Raw genomic sequence first — 23,059 nt, forward strand, 5'->3', positions numbered from 1 at the left:
AAAAGAAAGAACACAAAAAACCCAACCAACTTGATAGCGATCACATAACACACTGACAAATGTCCTCTCAATTTCAATACATGACATCAATAACTGACTCCTACTGTGATCTGATTGGCTCATTGCCAAAACAAGATGATGAGCCTCCTGCCCACTGCCCCACCCACAGAGACCCTCTGGATCTCCCCTAACCCTGCCCGGCTCCCACAGGCATCCCTCCTCAGGAGCAACATCGAGGTGGCCATGCCCACCCTGGCCAGGCCCACCCACACTGCCATGACTACTATAGCCACGCCCACTCGGTGGCCACGGCCACTTGGTGGCCACACCTGCCTGGCACTCGGCGATGCATAAGTGGGTTTCGGGTTGTAGTTTGGGCACTCGGTCTCTAAAAGGTTCGCCACCACTGGTTTAACCCATTAACTATTTTTTCTTTCATATATGTAATGTATGGCAGTATACTGCAAGTAGACATAGAGTCTTATAAATTTTGAACCTACTTTGCAAGGGAGGAAGCTATTATTTTTACAACAGGTTTACTAATTTAAACTAGGGGGGGAGGTCTTTTTGTTTTTGTTTTATTCTTTTTAATTCATATTTTTAATGTTCTTGTCTAGTTTTGTTTTAGCTCTTAATTCTTTTTCAAATTTTGAATTTTAATTTTTCAACTAAAATAAAAAATTGAAGTTAAAAAGTATATTAATAAAAGAGAACATAAAACATTTCCAGGTTTTGTTATCCCCAAAGATCCCCACTCTGGCTAATTTCAGTTTTATCAAAATGGCCAACTTTCTCAAAAGTTAACTAATAAGCTAAGAGTCATCAAGACATCAAGAAGGTTGGCTCACTGGGATAATTTCTTTATTTTTTATTGAAGCAATGGGACTTTATTTTACTTTGATGTTTCAGGTATTCATCTGTGGAGATGATCGAAAAGCAAAAGAAAAGGTGATGGAGATTGTTCGGAGTCTTGGTCTTACTCCTTTGGATAAAGGTTCTCTCTTAGCATCAAAAGAAATTGAGAATTACCCTTTACAACTTTTTCCAATGTGGAGATTTCCCATCTACCTCTCTTTTGCTCTCAGTGCATTCATATTTTTATACAGTGTTGTCCGTGATATCATCTATAATCATGTTGAGAATGGAAAAAATAATTCTTTTTTTATTGCTGTTACAATTGCAAACCGGATCTGCCCTGTTGTGGCACTCGTTCTTCTTGCATTGGTCTATTTACCTGGAATCTTTGCAGCTATTCTCCAGTTATACAGAGGTACAAAGTACAGTCGTTTTCCTGATTGGCTGGATAAATGGATGCTCTGCCGGAAACAACTGGGATTGGTCGCCTTGGCTTATGCTTTCCTACATGTTTTATATACACTGATCATCCCCATTCGTTACTATGTAAGATGGAGGGCCAATTCTTTTGTCCTTCAACAGGTAAGCCAGTCTCATGCACTTTTTTCTCCCAATTCAACAGCTGATACAATACTAGGAAGAAAAGCAAATACCATGTTTTTCCTTGCTGCCCCCACCCTAATACAGATTTTTAAGGAGGAAAGTTCTAATAATTTCCCAAACTTCAGGGTTGCCCCAAATTGTTTCAGCATTTTCAGCCCATTTCAAATATTCTGATAAAATGGGGAAATTGCATCAAGTTCCCTTAGATCTAGCAAAGGAATGCTAAGTCATTTCAGATCCAGCTCATAACTGTCACTAGACTAGAGCATTAGAGCATTAGAGCATTAGAGCAGTTACCTACTCATTATTCATATCCTTTTGCCCATCATACCCAGTTGAAACCCTCTTGATCTGAAACCATCTCAGTTCTGACAAAATTGAGTGACTGTAGATATTTGGGCAACCTGGTTCTGAGGAATCTCCATCTCTATCCTTGGATGGGGCAGCATCTTCCCATTTGAAAGGGGCGTGCAATTTGTATGTCATTCTGTATTCACATATCCTGCTCAAAAAGCAAGTGGCAGTTGTGACTAGGAGGGCTTCTCCACAGATTCATCAATTGTGCCAGCTACACCCATTCCTTGATCTGGAGGCCTTTCAGACACATGCTTTGATAAACTCAATACTAGATAACTACAATATACTCTATATCAGGGGTGTCAATGCCGGCCTACGGGCTGGATGCATCATGGCGAAACTGCGCCTACTGCATTGTCGGCAATGGGAAAAAAGTCATGATACATCGCGACACATTTCGTGACGTTGCGAGTTTGACACCCCTGCTCTATATGGCATGGTCTTGGAGACCATTTGGAAGATGTAGCTCATCCAGAATATACCTAGGTGTGCCATGTGTCTTTACTGCTTTGTGAGCTGCCAATTGACTTCTGGGTGCAATTCAAGGTGCTCATTGTCATCTAGAAAACCCTTCATTGTGTAGATATTGATTATTTGAGGAACTATCTACATCCCATGATCTCTGCCCACCGAGTAAGACTGGACAACTTAGGCACACTTTAGGTCCCTTCAATTAAACTCACCTATTGGGGCCTAGAAAGTGCACCTTTCCTCTCATGGTACTTGATCTCTGGAACAGCATCCCTCCTCCGTGCCGACTCTTGAAAACGTAGCTGAACCTGTCATTTTTCAGAAAGGTGAGTCTGCATGTATAAAGATATTTAGCTTCTATGCTCTTCTAGATCTTTCAAAAGACTTATTTGAATGTGATGCAAGTGGAAGAAAATTTTCATCTGGAACTCCCCTCATGATATATAGGGGGGGGGGCAATATGTTGCAGATCTGTTATGAAATTATTATATTCACACATATATTTCTGTTTTCCATTAAGGTGTTTAATAACAAAACAGAACCATTTTGGACTGGCTTTGCCTGGCACAGTGATTCTTACCTTGCTTTGGGAATCTTAGGTTTTTTCCTGTTTGTTCTCCTTGGGATAACATCCTTGCCTTCTGTCAGCAACAGTGTTAATTGGAGAGAGTTTAGGTTTGTGCAGGTAAGATTCTGTTTGGCTAGTAAATTTACCTTGTTCTCATCCTTTTTTGCCTATCAGGTGTAACTAACTAGTATTTATCTTAATCTTTGGACAAGGATTGTTTCCCCTCCTCTACTTCAGCAGTTTTTAACCAGACATTAAAACAACATGGGCAGGGATGTACAAGGAATTTTAATAACCATGCTCACCAAAGCTGTATTCTCCTGATTCTCTCTCTTTGGGAAATTAGATGCCATGTTCTCAGAACTGTGACATCTTTCTCCTATCTCCTTCCTTCTAAATAGGTAGAACTTCAACTTTCATAACTCCTCTTTGGGAATTGTGAGTGTTAAAGTGTAAAATACAAGCAGAGTCCCAGGTTCAAAATGAAAAACTGAGATTACTCTGTGATTTCCCCAGCACATAAAACAGCCTTGAAATGAGTGTTTTCTAATTCTTTTCCTTATTTTGATATGTTTATGAAGACTAATTATTGATGCATATACATTAAAGAGGCTGTGTTGCAGATCTTTGTATATGTATGTATATAAATAGACACTGTAGCAAAGGGAGGGTTGTTGCCGGTTCTTTTTAGATAAAAAGCTTATATAAACTAATGTATTTTGGATAAATAAATGTATTATGCAATTACTAAGGCTTCCTATTTTTCATTTTATATATTTCAGTTTAATGCGAAAAAGGAAACTGTCCTTGACAGTCCATATTACTAAAATGTTTATCTTATACAATTTGAGTGTTATTTTGCACAGAGTTTTGCAGTCTTGTCAGGTTCAATCAATTAAACCATTCTAATAAATACAGTGGTCTTAAATTACAGCTCTAATCTAGGATAACTTAATATAGTTCAATACACTTGAGACTTGCATTCTCATTCTGTTGGGCTGCATTTCTAGAAACTCTAGCAAAGCTAGTTTGGTCCAATTTTGGTTAGCAATATAGAATCCTCTACAATTTTTACACTAACTTTCTAGAAAATGCATTCAGAAGTTAATATTTGTTTACTAACCATTGTTTTTGTTTGTTTCCACAGTCTTATCTGGGCTATGTTACACTGGTTTTGTGTACTGCCCATACACTGGGATATGGTGGGAAGAGGTTCTTGAATCATCTCTCATACCCATGGTTCCTTCCTCCAATTTATTTGCTCGCTCTCATTATTCCTTGCATCGTGTTGTTCATCAAGTTTTTCCTAATATTTCCATGTATAGACAGACCATTAACTGAAATTCGACAGGGCTGGGAGAGGAAACACAAACATATGAATCACTCAAACAGCAATGAGAACACCAAAGAATTATCATCTGTATAATTCCTGAATTCCTGTTAATCTGTATATTTTGAAAAGGACTGAGCATAGTCAAAGCACTAACCAGCAGAGACGCACTGAAAAAAATATCTTGAATACGAGCTTTTGTGAGTGATCAGGGAAGAACTTTATAAACCACATCTGTCACACTTGGAATGAGTTTCTGCAAGTTTTCAGGATTATGCTCAGATACCCATAAAACGGTTATAGGATTTCAGACCAGCAATAGCTTTCCAGCCAAAGATCTCTATATAAGTACACTATAAAATATACATATCTATAGTGCTACCTGCATACAAATTGTATTTTCTTTCTATCAGTATCTTTCAATCCATAAAGAATTTTTTTTATCTATGGGAAGCTATGACTTTATTGTGAGCTTAACAGGAGGGCTGCATAAGAGAACCCTACACTCGACACTCTTTGGCAATCAATAATGTGAACAAGAAATGCTAAATCCAGTCTTACTAAAGTATACCTAACAAAACATGAAAAAGCAATAAAAATATTCCCTGATTCTAATACAAAACTTGCCTGCTGCAGATCAGCAGGAAGACACATAAAAAAAAAAGTTTTCAAGTGGCTGCTTTAAGGTGTTTTTTTTTCCAGATGAAGGAAATGTTGGAAAGTTGGGGACTGAGAATCCTTTGAATCCACCCACATTCATCGTGCTACTTTCATTTTAAAGTTTTCTATGGTGAAATCTGCTGTGATTCATAAACTATCAGCAAAGAAGGCTGGGACAAATGGGGACAGAGACCTGATGTCAGATTTCACTTTCAAGTCTCCATAGCCTGAGTGTTCCCTCTGTTAGCAATGTCAAAGATTTTATGCTTCATTATTATGCATGTTTAAGTCAAACTCATAAGCTAAATCAGTTACAAAGGAGCAATTTAATTCAAATTTACTTACTGTATATTAGCAAATTATATTTGTATTGTATAAAAAAAAATACATGTACCGTATTCTGTTTTCCAAGGTTTGGTTTCCAAATTTGTTTATAAGCACTTATACTTATAAGTGCTTATGGGGAGAAACAGACTCAGGCTCAACCCTTCCAAGACTGAGTGGCTGTGGTTACCGGCTCCCCGGCATAGTCAGCTGACTCCATCACTGACTATAGGGGGCGAAACTTTGGCTCCCTCGGAGAGGGTGCGCAATCTGGGTGTCCTCCTGGATCCACGGCTGACACTAGAAGACCAGTTGACGGCCGTGGCCAGGGGGGCGTTTTACCGGGTACGCCTGGTTCACCAGTTGCGGCCTTTTCTGGACCGGGACGCCTTGCGCACAGTCACCCATGCTCTTGTCACCTCCCGCCTGGACTACTGTAATGCTCTCTACATGGGGCTCCCTTTGAGGAGCATTCGGAGGCTCCAGTTAGTCCAGAATGCAGCCGCGCGGGCGGTGATGGGAGTGACTCGTCGCTCCCATGTAACGCCGCTGTTGCGCGAGCTGCACTGGCTGCCGGTGGCTTTCCGGGTGCGCTTCAAGGTGCTGATTATCATCTTTAAAGCACTCCATGACATCGGACCTGGTTATCTCCGAGACTGCCTTCTGCCTCAGATTACCTCTCATCGGCCGATACGCTCCCACAGAGAGGGTCTCCTCAGGGTGCCGTCAGCCAGACAGTGCCGGCTGGCGACCCCCAGGGGGAGGGCCTTCTCGGTTGGAGCCCCCACCCTATGGAACGAACTACCCCCAGAGATCCGGGTGATTCCGGATCTCCCCTCCTTCCGCCGCGCCCTCAANCTGGCCTAAGGGTTATCTTAATTTGGTTTTAAAATAATTTTAATAAGAAAAGGCCAATAATTAATATTCTATTTTAATTACATTTTAAATTTAGTATTTTGTATCATGTACCTGTTTTAAATGGCTGTAAGCCGCCCTGAGTCCGTTGGGAGAAGGGCGGGGTAGAAATTTGAATAATAAATAAATAAATAAATAAATACTTGGTGTGTTTCAAAAGAAATAAAGAAAATCCTTTGAAGGAGAAACATTTCTTTGTCATTCAGACATCTTTTGCTCTTGATCAGTAGAGAAGAAGATTTAAGATCAACTATAAAGATCAAGGAAGTCTGTTTTGAGTAGGAGGACAAGAAAAGAATTAATAGAAATTTACACCTAAGAGTTCAGCAAATAAGACTTTTAATAAAGTGATGACGTTTCACCAAACAATACAGCAAAAGTTAAGAGAACTGTGATACAAATCCCTGGGACAAGTTCAGTGAATATAAATTAAATCACGCCAAAATTCACTGACTAAAGACAGAAAGGATTGGTACAAAAGAGGCATGGTATGGAACTGGATTAGGCCACATTTTTTTTCTTCAAAGTACCAATGGAGGGTTCAGATCCATAAGCTAAGCTAGGTCAATCTGCCTTCTGATCAATCAGTCTAATATCAACCTGCTTGCTGGGAACCTGTGCCCAGTTTGGCTGCTTGGGTTTAGTCTCACCTCAGCATAATCTGAACACAGGCATATTGCCCCATTTTTTTCACTAATTCCCAAGTATTTCATGCTGCATTGCCACATTGTGCAGCTAGCAACATGAAACATATAAACATGAAAGCCCAATGTAGTACATGCATTAATAAACCGATTAAGGGGATGGGTACCTGGGGAGGACCAAGACCTATTTTGCTAGTGGCAGAACAGAACAAGGCTGGCTAACTCCAAATCTGGTTTTGATGGTCTCTGAGTGCCATCTTGTTCTTGCATTTTGTGCCTTTCAATTTGCCAGCTGGCCTTTCCAGTTGCATTAACAGCAAACTAGAACAAATGCCAGGGGACTGGAGGAAAATAATTGCCCTATCAAAAAGGAAGAATGAGAATCCAGCCAATAAACATAAATGCCTTGAAATATTCTGGAACAGATGATAAAAAAGCAACACATAAGCTTCTAGAATACAATGGCATAATTATCAGATGTCAACATACATTTGTCAAGAGCAAATCTACCATTATTGTTAATCAAACAACTTTCTTAGTAAAGCATAGAAATGTTGTAGATACTTTAATTTTAGCAAAGTACTTTACACACTACTATATGATATTCTCATTAGCAGACTAGGAGAAGTGGAGAGGGTAGTATATACCGACTTCAAAAATCAAAATCAAAGATGCTCATCAATGTTTTTTATCAAATCATTATTTCTTTATCAAATCATTATTCTGCCTTGAATTGCACAATTCATTAAATGTTCATTTTTGTGCAATTCAAGGCAGAATAATTTCTCCTTCAAGAGAGGATTCCAAAAATTTCTCACTACCTGAAGCAGAAATAGAACAGTAGAAAAAATAGTGAGAAAGATCTACAGATTTATTGGAACATACATAAACATGCATACTGTGTGATTTTTTTTTAAGGAATTAGCTCTCCCCAGTAGCTTGAAATCATAATATGATAATTGTTTCTTTAAATGATGGAGATATTATCCACCTTAAACAATGTTTAAGGGTTTTATTAAAGATGTACCAAAGGAGAATGTATGAAAATTTAGAAAGATTTCTTTGAGCAAAAATGTCTAAAATATGTTTTAGCTAGTAAATTATTGTTTATATTATTTAAATTCCAAAAATATCTGAAAAAAAGCCAAAATAATGCACATGAATAGTTAAGATTATAAACCAATAAATATAAGGTAACATGGAAATGTGATTGGATTCAAAAAAGCACATGAGGTGCGTAACTAGCAATGAATTGCCCTAATAATTCTTTTGGCCATAATTGAACATCTGCCAGTTTCTGCATGCAGAAAAGAAACAGGTGCACTTTTAGGTATACTTAAGTTCTAGAGAGCTTATTTTGGAAAAATTCCATGTCATAAGAATTAGAAATTAAAGCCTCATCATTCAAGCTTAATTTTAAAAAAATCAATTAAGTCTTAGAAATAAATATATTAAAAAAGAATCAAATACAGAAATATGAAAAAGTGGCCTTGAATTACTTGTATGTAGGTTATCCATTGTCCATTAATCTTTTTTAAAGTAAGTATTTTATAGCAGCACATTGATTTGGTTATATGCAGGGCTGTTAGCAAAAAATATTGTACAATGTTTCTGAAGATAAGTTATATAATTTATGTGTGTGTGAAGATTGAATAAAACATTTACATAAAATGCTAAACCATGATTTACTGAGTAACTCTAATTATTTTCAAATATGACCTTAAAAAAACCTAATCATAGTCCTGTAGGATTTAGCTTAAATCAGGCATGTCAAACTCGCGATGTCACATGACGTTGTGCGATGTATCACGACTTTTTCCCCATTGCCAGCAATGGGGTGGGCATGGTTTTAGCATGATGCATCCGGCCCGTGGGCTGGCAGTTTGACATGCCTGGCTTAAATTAATAATCATCAACTTCCTAGGCTTCAACTTACAACCACAATTGGGATTCCATTTCTAAGCAAGGCAGTTGTTAAATGACTCACACCTGATTTTTAAGGCCTTTTTTGCCACAATCATTAACCACACAACTGTTCAACCAAATTTGGCTTTCTCCATTTACTTTGCTTGTTGAAAGCTGACTGGGAAGATCATAAATGGCAATCACATGACACTGGGACACTACAACGGTGATAAATACATGCCAACTGCAAAATGTCCAAATTTTGATCCTGTTTGTGGGGACACTGCAACAATCATAAATGCAAGGACCAGTCATAAGTCACTTTCTTCAGCATTGTCATAACTTTGAATAGTTGATAAAGTATAAGTCAAGGACAGCCTGTATTTGACTTAAACCATTATCGTCATCATCATCATCAGGATATTGCTACTTTTATTAAACAGCTCTGCGGTGCTCTGGTGCAACTTCCTCCTTTTGGTGTACATGCAATATCACAACACTCATATTAAAAGGTGCAAGTCTTGCACTACAGCACCACAACACCACTTTTTGTCCATTTGGCTTCTTTTCTGCAGGTGATGAATTAAAGGATGAAATCCTAGAATCTAGGACCTAGATGTTTGTTTGGGGTACACGCTTCTATAAAGTGGGATTTGCTGCCATATAATCAAATAAAGTGGGATTTGCTGCCATATAATCAAAATGAAGAACATGTCTGAAAGCAATCCTGTGTGAGAAACCTGTCCCTGTCAAGGCACATGGAACCTATTTCTGAGTAACGAGTAGGTTTCGCGCCCAGCAACCCAGTGGACAAAGAAGACCTAGAGCTGAAAGACTAAAATCCCTCGGATTCCCAAGTGGGTACAGCACCTACGTATGACATGACGATGTAGCTTATCCTTCCTTTCCCACGTCCAGCATGGACTGTTCATAAAGCAAATATTCTTAATTATCTATACGCGCACACATTTGCTAATTCCTCCTCCGGAAACTGTCATCTAGGTTTCCAATACTTAGTTTCATCATCACAAACAAAGTTTCAATATAAAAAAATAAAGGATATCCGGCTTATACCATTCTCATCAGAAAAGAGGAGCGAGTTAATGCCAGGTGCTTCGTCCAATTTTATACAAGACGGGCAAGGAATGGTGAGATCGAAGGGAAATACACGGTCAGAAACGGCGCCACTTGCAGTTTCCCCGCGGAGAAACATTTTCCAATCCCTTCCTTTCGCGACAATGGTTTGATCCGGACTTCCTCCGGTTTGGGGCAGCGCTGAGAGGTCACAGAGAGGTTGCAAGCGGTTTCCGAAGAGTAGCTAATAGAAGATTATGGCGTATTCTGGTCCCGGAGGCGCCTATTACCAGGGCGGGGTAAGACAGCTTGAAGCGCAAAAGAGCCGCTCCGGGCGCCGTCTCCTTTTAGCGTCCGCGGGGGAATGGCTTTGTTTGCTTGTTGAAAGCTTGATTACGGTTTGCTTGATTACGTTAGCTGTAGGGATGTGGAAGATGGCACCGCGAAGGGAAGTGAAAAACCTATCTGAATTAATCCAGAGCCAGAAGGCCGCTTTGGAGAGGGGGGAGGCCTTCGCGCGGAACCTGACTTGGTGGGGTCTCGTGGAATTAATCGGAGCACCTTTCCAAAGCGGAGCCACGCGCGATGGGCGCTTAGAAAGTCTCAAATCCGGTTCCCGATTTACAGGAAGAGACTCCGCCCTCTGTAAAACGCCACAGGCGGTCTGCCAATAATTGTCGATACAACTGATCGGGTTTGCGCATTCCTCTAAATCATATTTTTTTCTGGATCTTGGTTTATCCAGTAAACTATTGGTTGCTTGGTAATTAGTGCCGAGCATCCAGTAAGTCGAACGGTTAAGCTAAAATCGTTGTGTTTTAGGGCAAGGCCCTAAAATGAACTATTGTGCAATTTCTAGAGGCTGCTAACTTAAGAGAGAAACAGATCTATACTGATCTGAATATTGATAGCTCAATAAAAGGCAATCCTGAATCTTGACTTTAACACAGATCCTGTGTGTTTTAACGAATTAATTTTAATTTCTGTGTTTACCGAACTATAACTTCTCTTGAGTTAAATGAATGCCATCTTCTTTGCATTGGGATCTCCAGGCTACTACTTGTGGTATAATTTGCACAGTATTGCAAAGAAGTAGATTATTCTGTTTATATAATAATACTCTAAAATATGGAGTAAGATGTTTGAGGTTCAAATTGTATTATCTTTATTTCTGGCTATATGATTCAGCTGTACATGTTTGAAAGAGAGTTTATGTAGGCACTCAGTGCTAATCAGATGTCAATCCTCAGGTCAGCCCAGCTCTGACAATATTATGCAGGGTTGCTTTAAAGAGAAAAATCATCATTTAAATAAAAAATAATAATTAAATTTTAAAAAAACCAAGGTATCTCTGCTTGCCCAGTTGAACATTTGTTTCACACTTGGGCTGCACCAACTTTCCCTTTTATTGTGTAAATATCCTTTTCTGGAAAAGATTAACACAATGAACCATGTCATACTTCCCTCCCTATATTAATCTTCTAGTAATTCTGTAGACGTTGAATTTGAATTACAAGATCTTGTTCGAGACCCAATCAGCTTCAAGGGGACTTTTAGTGTTCCTGATCTAATTTGATTCTTTAATGGACTAATTTCTCAATAACACTGATGCTTTTGGGGAGACAGGAGAAATGAGGCCTGCATTTAATGTGTGGTTCTAAAACATTGTGTGTGTGATAATATATCACTTAGAATTACATGAAAAGAGGCAGCAAAAATATTGAATACATATAGTTGTGTTTTTTTAGTGTTTCCTTTAGGACTACCCAATCTACTATCAAAAATTCAGAGAGCCATTAAACATCCACATTTAGAGTTTACTTTGGTAATCCATTTTCTGTAGCTTTTTTCCTGCATGAAAATTGAAATGCATATCAGAACAAAAGTTTATTTAACCACCATGCTTCATCGCTGCTGCCTTTTGGAAATACTTGATTGCCAATTGTGCCCTTCCCAGCCAAAACCATACAAATTGTATTACAGAAAATATAGCCAAGGAGCTTTTAATTTTTCAATAAGAAGAAAATTATAGTTAAATTAAATACAAATATATCCATATTAAACCTACACCTATAATTTCTTAAATGAATCTTGGGCAAACATGTAAGGCTGAATTCTGTCTTACTGTACTCTATAAAATCTAGTTTCAATATGAATGTTGCACATGATCTATCTTCTTACGACTTCATACAGGCATAGACGCTGTCATCAATTGCTGGCAGAGTAATCTTCCTCTTTTCACCAATAAATACCAGGATGAACGTTAGGTGCAGTTTTTTAAATATTTCATTATGCCAACTCAATGAATGCCTACTTATTTCCTTTTACCAACTTGTGAACTATGAACTTTGCAACATTCGTAATGAATAGATTTGCTAAACAAAGAAGGCATTTCCTTGTATAAAACAAATAGTTCTGCTAAGAGATTTTGTTTCTGGATAATTCTAGTTTATTACAATGAAAAGGTACTTGGGTTGCAGCCAACAGTCATTTGAATTTTTGTTTCTCTTTACCTATTGTATTAAACTATGATGGTTTGCTTGCTTTTAGCTTAGTGTGATGAGAGAACCTAATTTTGGTTTGCAAAATCATGGTCACAATTTAATATATGGTATGAAGCCAGCACCATGGCTATTTCAACAAAGCATTGTTAAAACAAACCAAACTGAGTGTAATGAACAGCCAGTAACTGAGTAACCTTAAAGTATGATACTACAGACATCACAGCTGATATTTCCTAAAACCAGCCAAGTGTTTTTATCTTGAATTCTGGTCCTCTGGCTTTTTCCCCTTCTGATGCAAAAGATTTTTTTTTCATCTCAAGATTCATGTAACTGAAAGGCCTAATTCAGGGGTTTCAAACTCGCTGCGTCACGTGATGTATTGTGATATATTGTGACTTTTTTCCCATTGCCAGAGTTGGGGTGGGCGCAGCCTCCACATGATGCATCCAGCCTGCAAGCTGGCAGTTTGACATCCCTGGCCTAATCTGTGCCTTTCAGTTTTCCAATTACAAAATCTCTGCATTTGTTACAGAAATGAGAGGCTTGGGGATATACTGGTTTAAGACTGCATCTTATATATGAATGAATTATTCTGTTTGGGATTAAGTGACGGAATATCACATACGTGCACAGAATTTTCTATTATTGGCAATTTCTCTCGGAGAGAGAAGTAGAATAGTGCTCTGGCAGTGGAGTGAATCCTCTACCACTCCCAATATCTCCTTAGCTGCCTTATGACTGTGCTTTATCCAAATTCCTATGATTGTTCAGGGTATGTCCCTAAGTAATAATTTTATACCGTGTACCTGAAATATTACCCCTTTTACTGGTTTGACCAATCAATTAATCTCCTTCCTTGTCTATATCAAGTACCAAAGGAAACATGGATTGCCTTCAGAACATGGATTGCTTTAGAAATTGAGGGTGTTCCATCATTAGAGGTTCTAAAGAAGAGATTGGACAGTCTTTTGTCTGGAATGATATAGGCTTCAGTAGGGGGTTGGACTAAAAGACCTCCATGGTCCCTTCCTGGTATTCTGCATTCTGATGGATTAAATTGGCCTTTGTCTAGATAATGTAAAATATTTGTAGGCACATTGCAGTCAGATATAAAAGACTGCCAGTCTATTGAAACTATCTTAGTATGAAATGCTTCTTAAATATTCCTGGGTTTTGGTTATTTGCAATTTAGGTTAGTATTTTATTTCATTTTTAGTATGGAAGTGCTCCAGGTGGACCAGCATTTCCTGGTCAGGCTCAAGATCCATTATATGGTTATTTTGCTGCAGTAGCTGGGCAGGTATGATTTTCTACCTTACTGGTACAAGATTGCTGATCCAGATATATGTTGTTAGTTAATTTTTTAAATTAGTTATGTAATGTCTCTTATTTTTTTTATTCAAAATATACAATGTGTCTTCTGCAAAGTATAAAAATGGATTGAATAATATACAACATAGCTCTTTTTTTTTGAAGTATGTCTTCCTTCCTTCATTTCATCACCAACGGATTAATTTTGCATACTTTTTCCTCAGTGGGCATATCTTCACAGCTACACTCCACCATTCATTGGAGTGGAAAGCAGTAATTTACACTTGTTAAGGTTGCATTGAAGAAAGAATTAAAAGAATTGTATAAACAATTGTTGCAACCAAGGATCAGAGATTTCTTTCCCAGGACATAGAAAACATTGTTGGTTCTTATATGCCCAAGTATGTGAGTGTCCCCATTCATATGTCACCATCTGCTCATGTCTTTGATCCCATAATACCTGCTATCTTGTTGGGGAAAGGAGAAATGTTTGGGACATTGGCTATTACGCAAATCATAAGCAACCTAGAATTAAGGAGAAACTTCCTGACGGTTAGAACAATTAACCAGTGGAACAACCTGCCTCCAGAAGCGGTGAATGCTCCAACACTGGAAGTTTTTAAGAAGAGACTGGACAGCCATTTGTCCGAAATGGTATAGGGTTTCCTGCCTGAGCAGGGGGTTGGACTAGATGACCTCCAAGGTCCCTTCCAACTCTACTACTACTACTACTACTACTACTATTATTATTATTATTATTATTATTATTATTACTATTACTATTACTATTACTATTATTATTATTGAATAAAGCTGGATTGACATTGTTTGTGTTTTCAAAGGATGGGCAAATAGATGCCGATGAGCTACAAAAATGTCTGACTCAGTCAGGAATTGCTGGTACCTATAAACGTAAGTTTGACAAATGAACATTTCTATGCTATGTATAAGACTTCCTCTGTGGTGTAAATTTTCATGGACTAGAATCCTTGAATTGAATGATAAGTCAAAGATTACTTGAATTCCCACATGCCCCATTCACCTTGGCAGTGGTCTGGCATTATGGGGATTGTAGATCACAACTCATTACCTTGACTTGGCCAGATCTGACTAATACTTTGATCGAAATACAACAGGGAAGTCCAGGTTAATAGAGTAGACTGGCAAGTTAAAAAAGCATTTTGGAAGAAAACAACAGTAAACCACTACCACATGTTGTTGTGAAAATAACATGGACATATCCATATAATCATTAGTCATCAAGTTCAACTTGATAAAGTACTTTGATTAAGTAACTTTTACTTCTGTTTGAATCAATGGAAATTTCATAGCATTATAGGAAAATGTTTATAGTATTGCTCTGTCTTAAAAATTATTTTCTTAGTATTGCAGAGACAAATAATACACATTAATTAATTAGTGACGTGCATTACTTATTTGTTCTCTTTTTTTAAAACAGCCTTTAATTTAGAAACTTGCAGACTCATGATTTCCATGCTTGATGTATCCTTCATTTGTCTGGCTCTGATTTTTACTACATTTGTGGGTTGCGAGAAATGGTTTCAGGTAATGGAGAGTACTTTGGCAGCTAAAATCACTTTTAGCTTTTATGTAGAGTGTTTTGATCTTTTTTTTCTGACAATTAGAACAATTAATTAGTGGAAAGACTTGCCTCTAGAAGTTGTGAGTGATCCAACACAGGAGGTTTTTAAGAAGAGATTGGACAACTGTTTGTCCGAAATGATACAGGGTTTCCTGCATGAGGATGGGGTTCGACTAGAAAATTTCCCTTCCAACTCTGTTATTCTGACCATTTTATAATTTATGGTATGAAATCCGCACCAGGTAAAATTAACCATAGCAGACACATATTTTAATAAAGAAACTTTTCTTTCTATGTAGGTTTTTATCTATGGGGGGGGGGTAGCCAATGTGATTATGTTGTGTTGAAATTGTTTGAAATCAATGTTTCATTGCTAATTGAGTAGATTCTGCATACACTTTTGTAATTTAGCTATTGCATATCTTTCTATTAAAGCGTTTCTGTGATATCCTTTTATTTATATATATAAATAAGGTTTTGCTCCAAAATGTGCATAGAATTGCAGTTGAATTCAATAATTTTTCAGTTAAAAAGTAATCATCTACGCTTGATATCAGAGCTGCAGTCCTGAGAACAATAAAGAATATTTTGCATTTGCTTTACTATTAGTATGGTTTGATCCTTAACAATAATCCAGAGAGATATGTCTGGCACAATGGGGTTCAATGAATTTAAAGAGCTTTGGGCTGTACTGAATGGCTGGAGGCAACATTTTATGAGTGTGGATGGTGACCGCAGTGGTACAGTTGATTCTCAGGAGCTGCAAAAAGCATTGTTATCCATGGGTGAGTTGTAGAACTTTTCTCTGGCTAGGGTTAATGGCCACAGGAAAAACCTAAAGAACCCCGAATCTTCCTTAACCTAAAAGTCTTTTGATTTCTCAAGACTTCAACTCCCAGAATTCTCCAGTTGTGTTCAGACTAGGGAAGATTGATCTAGTCTAGTCCTTGTAAAACTCAGTGGAGATTAATAGAAACTGTTACTATACCTCCCCTCAATCTTCTGTTCTACAAGTAACGTAGTCTCAGTTCCCTTAACCATTAATCATCAGTTTTTTGCTCTCTGTTATCTCATCGTGGACATTATTCTCTGAATTCCAATTTGTTAGTAGCCCTTTTGGACTGAATATAATATTCCAGGAGGGGACTGACCAAGACAGAGCTAAATAGGAATAGCACTTGCCATGATCCATAAATCTGTTAAGCTGGTATAATTCTAGCAAGAACTATGGCCTGCCTGTTTTATCACAAATCTATACTCCTTCCTCCTAACTGTTGTTATTCTTTTGGGGGCTGTCCATGATTCCATTTCCTTTTAGCATTTTAAAAGCTCTATATATCCACTAGGTTTCCTTGGAAGTTTCCTTTTTTTTCTGGTAAAGGTTGTTATCAATTATGCTTCCATTATCTCATTTTGCAGGACTTCCTGTTTTTCCCCAGACTCCTAGAAACATTATTTGGAATAAAACCGATGCTAAAGATTGATGTTTTGTTTTGCAGTAAAGCACCTGTCCATCTCACTTTTTAAGAGTCATCTTGCAATTGTCCTACCTGAATATACATTACCCAATAAAGGATATTTCTGATACAGGATATTCAACATGTTTACTTTCTTTTGTGTCTTTTATTTATTTAGGATTTAGATTGAGTCCACAGGCCATCAATGGAATTGTGAAACGATACAGCTGTCGTGGAAAGATCAGTTTTGATGACTATATAGCCTGCTGTGTAAAACTCAGAGCTCTTACTGGTATGATTAATTTCACAACAATTACTGGACTTGACTGATTTTTAATTTCTCTTTTTATCAAGTCAAGTGTGATGGAATGGTCTGTGTAAGCCATCCAGTCTATCTGTTTATGTTAGGAAAACAAATTTAAACTATCTTCAACAGAAGGCCTTTTAACCATTGGATGAAGATCTTTCTGGATGGCTAGCCCATCATCATTAATCTTTTACTTGAGGTTCAGTTGACTTTAATCTCATAATAGTTTAAATCCATTAGATCTAGTCCTAATAATTTTATTCTAAAACTGTTTTTGTCTATGACATAGAAAATGTTCCAGCATTTCAAGTATTTTATATTTTATTCTATTTCTGAATTTTTCTTCCAGGTTAAATCATATTGATACATTTTTTTAACAGCACCAAATGTAGGAAAGAGAAATCTCTACACTTTGATTAGAACTTGTGGATTTACAAAGTGTATTAGTTTTTTAATCCTTGGGCCTAAATTAATCAGTAGATCATTGTTCAAAAATAATTTCTTGTGTTTGTCAATTTTTAGTTAGTTTTTCTGAAACTGACAGTTATAATAGACTATTTTCTTCTCCTAACATGTGATTTGCCATCTGATTCATTTTATTTTATTTTATTTCTTTACAGATAGTTTCCGAAGAAGGGATGCAGCCCAGCAAGGGATGGTGAATTTCCAATATGATGATGTAAGTGGTTTTAAATTAGTCTTTCCAGCTAGAGATGTGAAATATGCTTTTCCTTAAGTGTTGTGAACAGTGATTTCAGTATCAGTTGTTGAAATTTGTTTTCATAGTAATTATCTCTTCTTCCACTGGACTTTTTATAAAATCTTATAGATGTGCCCTTTCCTACATTAAAAGCTATTCCCAGATAATAGACTTTGAGGATCATAAGTCTGTTATATAGCAACAGTGAAAACTGTATCTTAACATGATCAGCCTAACACTGTGTTGCCTATACCAAAAGTGGGCAATAAATTTTCCCAAGAAGCCACATGAGAAACGGACTATTGTGGAAGACTGTCCTTCCTGCTGCTGCTGCTCCCTGTTATCACCCTTGTCTGAATAAGAACAAAGAGCCAGATATGGCCAATGGCCCTAAAATGCCCAGTCTATCCTGCACCAAACTTTCCCAAATTGGTACATCTTCCATATGTATGTATTTTACTTCCCAGAATTCTGATGGCAATTGGTGAGAATTCTAGGAGTGGATGTCAATATGGTTGGAGGGCCAGAATGGAAGTAACTACTGTGTTTCCCCAAAGGTTAAGACCTACCGGTAAAATAAGCCCTAGCTTGATTTTGGGGAGTGGGCCTAATATAAGCTCTACCCCCAAAATAAGCCCTAGTCTTGGGGCAAGGCACAAGCTAGGGTGGGGTTGGGGGGTGGAGCTGCTTTAGGCGCCCGGCACTCACTTACCAGGCCTCTCATGAATTGACACCTGCCTCTTCTCGTCGGCCCACTTCTTCCCCCAACCTGCATTTCACAGAGACCTTTTCAGAAGGCCTCTGCAGCCGAGAACCGAGCCACCCGAAAATAAGACTTGGTGCCTCTTTAGGAGGCAAAAAAAAAAAGACTGGGTCTTATTTTCAGGGAAACACAGTAGTATATAGCTAGCAGCAGTAGTATATAGCTAGCAACAGTCCAATATACTGGTAGCTTTTGAATATTGGATTTTAGGCAACTCCTTTCCAGCCTTACTTGGGAACACTATCAGTTGAACCTAATGTTTTTTGTATACAAAGCATATATCATTAGGCTACATGTGCTACTCAAGTTAGTGTCAGACATTTTCCAATAGACTGTCTCATGTCATGTGCTGGATCGCGCTAGATTCATACTGGATGCTAGTCTATGAGTCTTCTTACTGAAGTCCTAACTTGCTCCCTCACTGCGCCAAAATGCCACGTATATTTCCAGTAGTTAGCAAAGTGATTAAAAGAAGTATAAGCTGTCAGGCAGTATAGATCAGTATCTTAAAGAACTTCAGTCTTTCTTGGCAGGAATTGAGAACCATTAGATAATGCTCCTGTGGCTTTTCATATCAAGAATTTGCAAGATGGTGCATTGGCCACACCATTAAATGATAGCCATAATATCCCCAGTTGTTTTAAAATGATTTAAAATATTAAAAATGAGTGAGAAGTTGTCAATGTAGTTGTAATGGCCTACTGTTGAAGTCTAGATGCTAATTTTCAATTCTCATCAGGCATTACAGTTTTTAGGAACAATGAGGCCCAACTGCTCAAGGTCCACAGGCTCCCTATCTCTGTATTACAGTAATCTTGCAATGGATAATTGCATAAAAAAGATTGTGATAACAAACTATACCTGATACACAGTTTCTTTCTTTCGCAGTTCGTTCAGTGTGTCATGAGCATCTAACTCAGAATGAAGATAGACAGATGAGCATGGATCTACATTCCATATCACTTTGCTTTGCGTCAAACCAATATGCTATGTAACTAAATTGTGATATTTGCATATTTTATAAATATTAATCAATATGCTTTTATAGTTTTTGTAACTAATGAAAGAAGGAAATACAATAAATGTTGTTTGAGTGGATCTGCTTTATATATTTATAATTTGCATGAGGAGAAAAGGAAACAAATTATTCATGTTTACATTTAATTTTTCTGTATCATTTAAAATTGATCACATTGGAAGATGCTTTGTATCAACACTATCTAGGAAGTTAAAATAGGAATGTATTGAAATGAATTCATAAAATGTCATGGAGGTTTATTTCTAGGAAGTTTTTTTAAAAACTCAGAATAAACTAAAAGTTTGTCACTTTCTACGCAGTAAGCAAAACATTTTTCTAAGTGTTCAGTTGGCTGTCTTAATATTTTACTCTGGTGTTTATTTCATAGAAACTGCCCAATTGGGAGTTGATTTAATTACATTTGCCATTTTAGTTTAGTTTTTTATTTTAACCATTTATATGGTTTTCCATCTCACTACTGTGACTCTGCTACTGCTACATCACATATCTGCATGCGAGGAATATTATTGGGATCAGGAAGAGAATAATTGCCTACATTTCATTTTTTAAAACACATGTCCCCCATCTACGTGTACTAAAGTTGATACACAATTCAATAATTTCAGTGGCAGTTGACAAGAATTTTGGCTACATTATTTTTTCTCTAGAGAGATATTTTTCCCCATCCTCAAAATAAACACAACTTTCATGTTGTGTCTCTTGCAGAACGCATCTTTTGTTTTAAATAAATAACTGCTTTACCAAAAGCTTTCGCTTGACATATTTGGTTGTATATGCATTGAATGGCACCATAAAGCATAATATAGACTAAAAGGTTACAGCGTATTGATTATAAAGAACATTTTTCTTTTATAATGAACACACTCTAGAGTAATTGTAGATTACAACAGAAAATTTCTTTAAATTATTCCCTTCCACTTTTCCCAATAAGAGAGGGATTGACAAGTGACCAAGTATAACAGGTTTCATTTTTTACAAAGAACCACTTTGAAACTACAATTTGTACAGATAGTCCTCGAATTACAACAGTTCATTTAGTGACCCTTCAAAGTTACAATGGCACACAAAGTTACAAAGGTCGTGTTTTTCACACTTATTACTGTTGCAGCATCCCTATGGTCACATGATCAAAATTCAGATGCTCGGCAACTGGTTTATATGGCGGTTGCCATGTGTCCCTGGGTCATGTGATCAGCTTTTGCGACCTTCTGACAAGCAAAGTCAATGGGGAAGCCGGGTTCACTTAACAAATCATCTTACTAACTTAACAAATGCAGGGATTCACTTCACAACTGTGGCAAGAAAATTCGTAAAATGGAGCAAAACTCACTTAACAAATGTCTCGCTTAGCAACATAAATTTTGAACTCAGTTGTGGTTATAACTCAAGGACTACGTGTAGTCATTTATTCCCACCTTGAGTATTTCTAATCTGTCAGAATTCTAGATGTTTCTCATCTACAATTGGAAAAAAACATGAATTTGTTGAATATCTACCGTACTTATAAATGGAGTGCATTTTCAGGGAGCTTTTTGACAAGCTGTTGGACTTCTGTTTTGTTAACTACTCCCACATAGTTCATATAGTGAAAGCTCTTCCTATTTTCTTATTTGTGGAGCTGACTGTAGGCTATGCCTAGCTTCTTTGTTCCCAGGCTGTATATTAAATTGGAATGATGCATCTTTTCCAGACTTATATATAAAATAAAACAAGAATTAGTTGGTCGGGGCTGCAGACAACATTTTGTAACATTCTGGATGTAGCTTCATTAGTAGTTGTACATTTACAGCAATTTAAGTGTTATTTGGGGTAGTTTCAATAAGGTTGAATATTAGCATTTGAACTTGAAAAAAACATACTAATACAGCATTATGTATTAGTAGCAATGGCAGCAATGGTAATTATCCATAATTTTTAATAGAAATTTTTAATATTTTGGGGTTGGTTGACAGACTTACAATAGTGCTGCCATAGAAGGCACAGCAAGTCATGGAACATCCATTTGCCAATAGGCAAACTAGTGGAGTTACCTTTAGGCTATGTCATCTGCTATGTTCCTTCTGCACCAAGAGAGTATACTTCTATGTCCTTTCAGTTTTTTAGGAACAGTACAGAATAGATTACCTTTAAGATTATCACTAGACTACAGGTGATCATCCATCTAAATTCTTAGGTTTATTATTTGGAAATTATAAGGTAAGCTAAATAGTGCCAACTTGAGGATATTCCTTTTCTATATTTTGTAAATTAAAATGCTCAATGCTATAATTTTTGTTTATAATTTAATTCTTCCAGGCCCATTGGCTCATCTTTTTCAGATTTACAATACAACATATTTGCTTATTTCTGAAAAGTATCTAATTAGACATATCAGTAGTGGTCTTCTTTCAGCTCTCCCTTGTGTCTTGCAAAGCACCCCTGGATTTTTTATTTTTTTAAAGAGCCTTGTTGTGATCCTTTTTTTAGTAGTAATGAATCCATTTTGGATATTAGAGAATTGACAGGATTTTATCAGCCTACAAACCTTAAAAATAATAGTCATTGATAAACACCATAATAATTAAACATTTTAAAGTACAGTTGCCATGATTTGAAACGCATTCTTTTATTGACATAATGATACATTACTAACAATGTAATTACTTTGCATTAGATATTTTAATAGTTAGGAATTCTATGGTGATTGAAATATGCAAGTTTTGATATCCCCAGGTTATAACTTTATTTAAAAAATTATTTTGTCCAGTTACAGGAAAGCTGGCTTTATAAATTTTGATACAACAACAAAATTGTTCAGCACTGCAGTGATAAAAAGAAGAGAGTTTTGCATTGGAATTGACAAAATTTAATGTTTCAAGAAACACATGGTTAGTTGCTATTATAGAAACAATATCCAGTGGTAAATACAGCTTTTTACACATGGGATAATTTTAATTATTTGAACTATATAACCAACACAAAAACACTACATCAATAATCCAATTTCTATATTTTTCACCGACTATGTTGAAGTATTTATGTTGACAATGCTTTAATGACAGATTTACAATATGGTAGTAATTATATTAAAAAAACCACAACAATTAATAGTTAAAATTAAAATAAATTGCCAGCACACTTCCATATAATGTTAGAATGGTGAGCAGTGTCCAGATAACTCAGTGGTACATTTTTGCTTAAAGATTTATAGTTTAATAAGCACCAGACCATATGCCCTAGTACATATATATTCTCAATATTTAGACAAGTCAGCATTATTGTATCATAGTAAGATATGTGATACCTTAGGATTTGCAGAATTACAACTGTGATATTTTACAGTTATTACTTAGCACCACTAAGCATCCAAAGGGCAGTAAAGCATATTTACAAGTGTTTCCAAATAGTTCGTAAAAAATATATCTTCAAAAATTTGAATATGTAAGGTCATAAGGCCTCTAAGGCTTTAAAAAAATACTTCTATGGCCATTTTTCTAATTTATAAAGACCAGAGGGATATTTTATTTTAATTTTCACACTTGTAATTTAAATAAGATTTACAAATCTATTTGTTAAATTCCACTGTGCCATCTTCTCCTGCCTGATTGTCAAAATGATGTAGGGAAGACTGTCCCATACTAGCCTGTTTTCTTTTTTTGTGTAATGCTTCCCACTTACATTATTAATTTA

General features: G+C 36.8%; 2 protein-coding genes across 5 annotated transcripts in view; both read left to right on the forward strand.

Moving 5' to 3' along the window:
• STEAP4 (STEAP4 metalloreductase) overlaps window positions 1–4,764 on the forward strand; it is a 24,664-nt gene extending 19,900 nt beyond the window's left edge. For all 3 annotated transcript variants that reach the window (XM_015811191.1, XM_015811190.1, XM_015811193.1), the window contains exons 3-5: window positions 910–1,437; window positions 2,807–2,971; window positions 4,002–4,764. In XM_015811191.1, coding sequence (XP_015666677.1) covers window positions 910–1,437; window positions 2,807–2,971; window positions 4,002–4,280 — 972 coding nt within the window. In that variant the 3' untranslated portion in view covers window positions 4,281–4,764. The remainder of the gene's footprint in view (window positions 1–909; window positions 1,438–2,806; window positions 2,972–4,001) is intronic.
• A 5,100-nt stretch (window positions 4,765–9,864) lies between these two features.
• On the forward strand, window positions 9,865–19,680 carry SRI (sorcin). 2 transcript variants are annotated; one of them, XM_015811194.1, is made up of 8 exons: window positions 9,877–10,005; window positions 13,427–13,510; window positions 14,364–14,433; window positions 14,981–15,024; window positions 15,762–15,909; window positions 16,760–16,873; window positions 17,509–17,567; window positions 19,240–19,680. In XM_015811194.1, the coding sequence occupies exons 1-8, from the start codon at window positions 9,964–9,966 to the stop codon at window positions 19,264–19,266; spliced, it is 588 nt and encodes a 195-aa protein (XP_015666680.1). In that variant the 5' UTR covers window positions 9,877–9,963; the 3' UTR covers window positions 19,267–19,680. The 2 variants fall into 2 exon arrangements, with proteins under 2 accessions (XP_015666681.1, XP_015666680.1); XM_015811195.1 differs by lacking the exon at window positions 13,427–13,510 and having other exon boundaries at window positions 9,865–10,005.
• The last annotated feature ends 3,379 nt before the right edge of the window (window positions 19,681–23,059 follow it).

This window comes from Protobothrops mucrosquamatus, unplaced genomic scaffold (genome assembly GCF_001527695.2).
Source record: "Protobothrops mucrosquamatus isolate PMUCROS unplaced genomic scaffold, P.Mucros_1.0 scaffold33, whole genome shotgun sequence".
Taxonomy (NCBI): Eukaryota; Metazoa; Chordata; class Lepidosauria; order Squamata; family Viperidae; genus Protobothrops; species Protobothrops mucrosquamatus.

Excerpts from the sequence above, each read along its gene's own strand:
- SRI (XM_015811194.1), top strand. The coding sequence starts at position 9,964 with ATGGCGTATTCTGGTCCCGGAGGCGCCTATTACCAGGGCGGG. Across the intron at positions 13,511-14,363 it reads TTGCTGCAGTAGCTGGGCAG|GATGGGCAAATAGATGCCGA; the intron begins GTATGATTTTCT and ends GTGTTTTCAAAG. Across the intron at positions 16,874-17,508 it reads AAAACTCAGAGCTCTTACTG|ATAGTTTCCGAAGAAGGGAT; the intron begins GTATGATTAATT and ends ATTTCTTTACAG.